The sequence below is a fragment of the Hipposideros armiger genome, unplaced genomic scaffold (genome assembly GCF_001890085.2).
Source record: "Hipposideros armiger isolate ML-2016 unplaced genomic scaffold, ASM189008v1 scaffold_932, whole genome shotgun sequence".
Taxonomy (NCBI): Eukaryota; Metazoa; Chordata; class Mammalia; order Chiroptera; family Hipposideridae; genus Hipposideros; species Hipposideros armiger.
In genome coordinates this window covers 273,725-276,160 of record NW_017732282.1, presented here as the reverse complement: position 1 = coordinate 276,160, position 2,436 = coordinate 273,725, and the positions used below count along the sequence as shown (strand labels likewise).

Below are 2,436 nucleotides of genomic sequence, written 5' to 3'. Positions count from 1 at the left end.
CCGGCCCTTCCTTGTGCGTTTTTATAGTCTTATTATTTTATTGACATTGCATTAGGTTTTTAGAGCAACAACAAAAATGAACACGTGTCCATTCCAGAAATAATATTAAACTGTCTAATTCCAAAAACTTTTAAGTTTTTATACATTTTCTTCCTTTTTGCAGAAGAAATTCAAATGAGGATCATGGGAATAAAAGCAGAAAAGATGCTCTTTTTTAAGGTTTTCAGGTTAGCCTTGCCCAATCCCTAATCATCAGATATGTATTTTTAAGATTTTTTATTGGATTACTAAAGCTTAGGGGACAGAGTGTATATGAATGACTATCAGAAAAACTGAGTCAAGATTGGCTACTGTTAATAGCAAAAGGACTCTTAGCTTTTTAACATTGTTGTACTTTAAATATTGTGTTCTTTGACTTTGCGAGAGTTATAGCTCTGGTAGCTATTTTTTCTTTAAAAAGGCAAAAAATTTTTGTTTATAGATTCAGATATTTAGAGCAGCACTGTCCAGTTTACTAGCCACATGAGGCTGTTTAAACTTAAATTAGTTGTAAAATAAAATTAAAATTCACTTCCTCAGTTTTACTAGACAAATTTCAAGTCCTTGGTAGCTACGTGTGTCAGCTTTCTGGAGCCTTCCCAGGTTAATACAGTTTATATTACATTGATAATGCCACATGGATTATGCAGTGCCTGTGAGGCGCAGAGAGCTTACCAAAAGTTGGATTTGTTCAGCCATCATAAATGTCATGTTCCTACTTGTTTTTCTTTAAAGCTTTGAGGTGTGGCTAGAAATTCCCTTATATAAATTAAAATGATGATAATTGTGTCTTTGTTTGACTTTTCTGGCTTTACTTGTAATTGTTTTTCCCCCCAGACAGTGCAGTGCTTGCTGGACAGTGGTGCTGATATTAACAGGCCAAACGTATCAGGAGCCACTCCATTGTACTTTGCTTGCAGGTATGATACTTTGTATTTCCAGATGCTCTCATTAAAGATTGCTGTGTCGCCTGCTGTATTTCCAAATACAAACACTTCTGTATATTTATCCACAGATACTATCCTCTCTTTTAAGATGAAGTATAACATTATGGTTCTGTTACTTAACTGCATGAGGAAAGTATTTTCCTGTCAGTGTTTTTATATGGTATAAGTAGGAGTTTTTTATTTACTTCATTATTGAATTTTAGACTAATAATTAAGTAATAAGAGAAGACATAATCAGTAATTTCTATAGTTTTCTTTATAAAGTACCAGGTCAGTTCTANGCGCCACTCGGCCGGCCCTAAAAACATTTTTAAAGCATGTCATTTCTTTGCAAATTGAAGGGGCAGATGTGGTAAAGAAATCCTCTGAAATTTACCTTCTAATCTCATTTTAGGGTAAATCGCAGGAGTGCATGAAAAGATTTTGAGTAATTGGTTAAGAGCTCTAAAGGTTTGTAGAATTTATAGTTGAATACTGTATTCTTGCTTTAATGACAAGAAATGCTTTTCAGATTTTCATTACTTTTTTAAAGGTAAAAGATTTTGAAGATTCATTCATTTTTGTCATAACCAAGAAATCAAATAATCTTTGCCATGATTTCATATAGGTGAATCTGTTTTATTAGAGATAAGCCAAGATAAAGATCTCATCATCCTCTTGGAAGGAAGTGGTTTGGGCAGTTGAAGAGTGTATTCTGACTTTTTTGTCCTTGCAACATAATAGCACTATGATTTTAAACAACTTATATTACAGTTTATAAAAGATAAGGTGAAAGGAAGGATCATAACAACTTCTTAATAATGTAATTCTTTAACTTTCCCTAGGTCAGCTGTTATTAGCAGTTCAATACCAGAATTATCGTTAGTCTTTAGATATTGATTTTAACAAATCACTTCAGAGTTCGATTATTCAGCTAGCTTAATATATAGTCTCTGGCAACTTTTCTTCCCCTGCTCTTCTTATCAGCCTCCTGAGGTGTATTGTATCTACTGATTACATAATTAAGGAAAGTATTGTGAACACTTTGGAAGACACGTAAGAGCAACAATAGTATTGGGTACTATTACTACCATTATTATTATTATTATTATTATTATTTTATTTATTTATTTATTTTTTTAGCTGAGCCATCCTGCCACCTGTTGGCAGCTCAGTGGCAGCTCAGCTCGGACCGGGAATCGAACCACTCGCACTCTTGAGCGAGCTCTTAACCAACTGAGCCACTGGGCCGGCCCTCTATCATTATTAATATGGATGATGTGATTCTGCAAGAAAAGTGTAGAGAGCAGTATCTGGATCCTTAATTCATTTACTCTTGTGCCGTAAGCTAGGTCCAGTTTGAGTTTTAGTCTTGTTTTTAGAAAGAGTAGTAAAACTTAATGTTATTCTACATAGGTATAATTGATTTTAATTTTGGGCCATAAATTGAACTTACTTTTTTTTTTTTTTT

General features: G+C 33.5%; 1 protein-coding gene across 1 annotated transcript in view; it reads left to right on the top strand.

Moving 5' to 3' along the window:
• Window positions 1–2,436, top strand: part of HACE1 (HECT domain and ankyrin repeat containing E3 ubiquitin protein ligase 1) — a 106,164-nt gene that overhangs the window by 28,133 nt on the left and 75,595 nt on the right. The window contains exon 7 of the mRNA XM_019630696.1: window positions 877–959. Within this exon, the coding sequence (XP_019486241.1) occupies window positions 877–959 (83 nt within the window). The remainder of the gene's footprint in view (window positions 1–876; window positions 960–2,436) is intronic.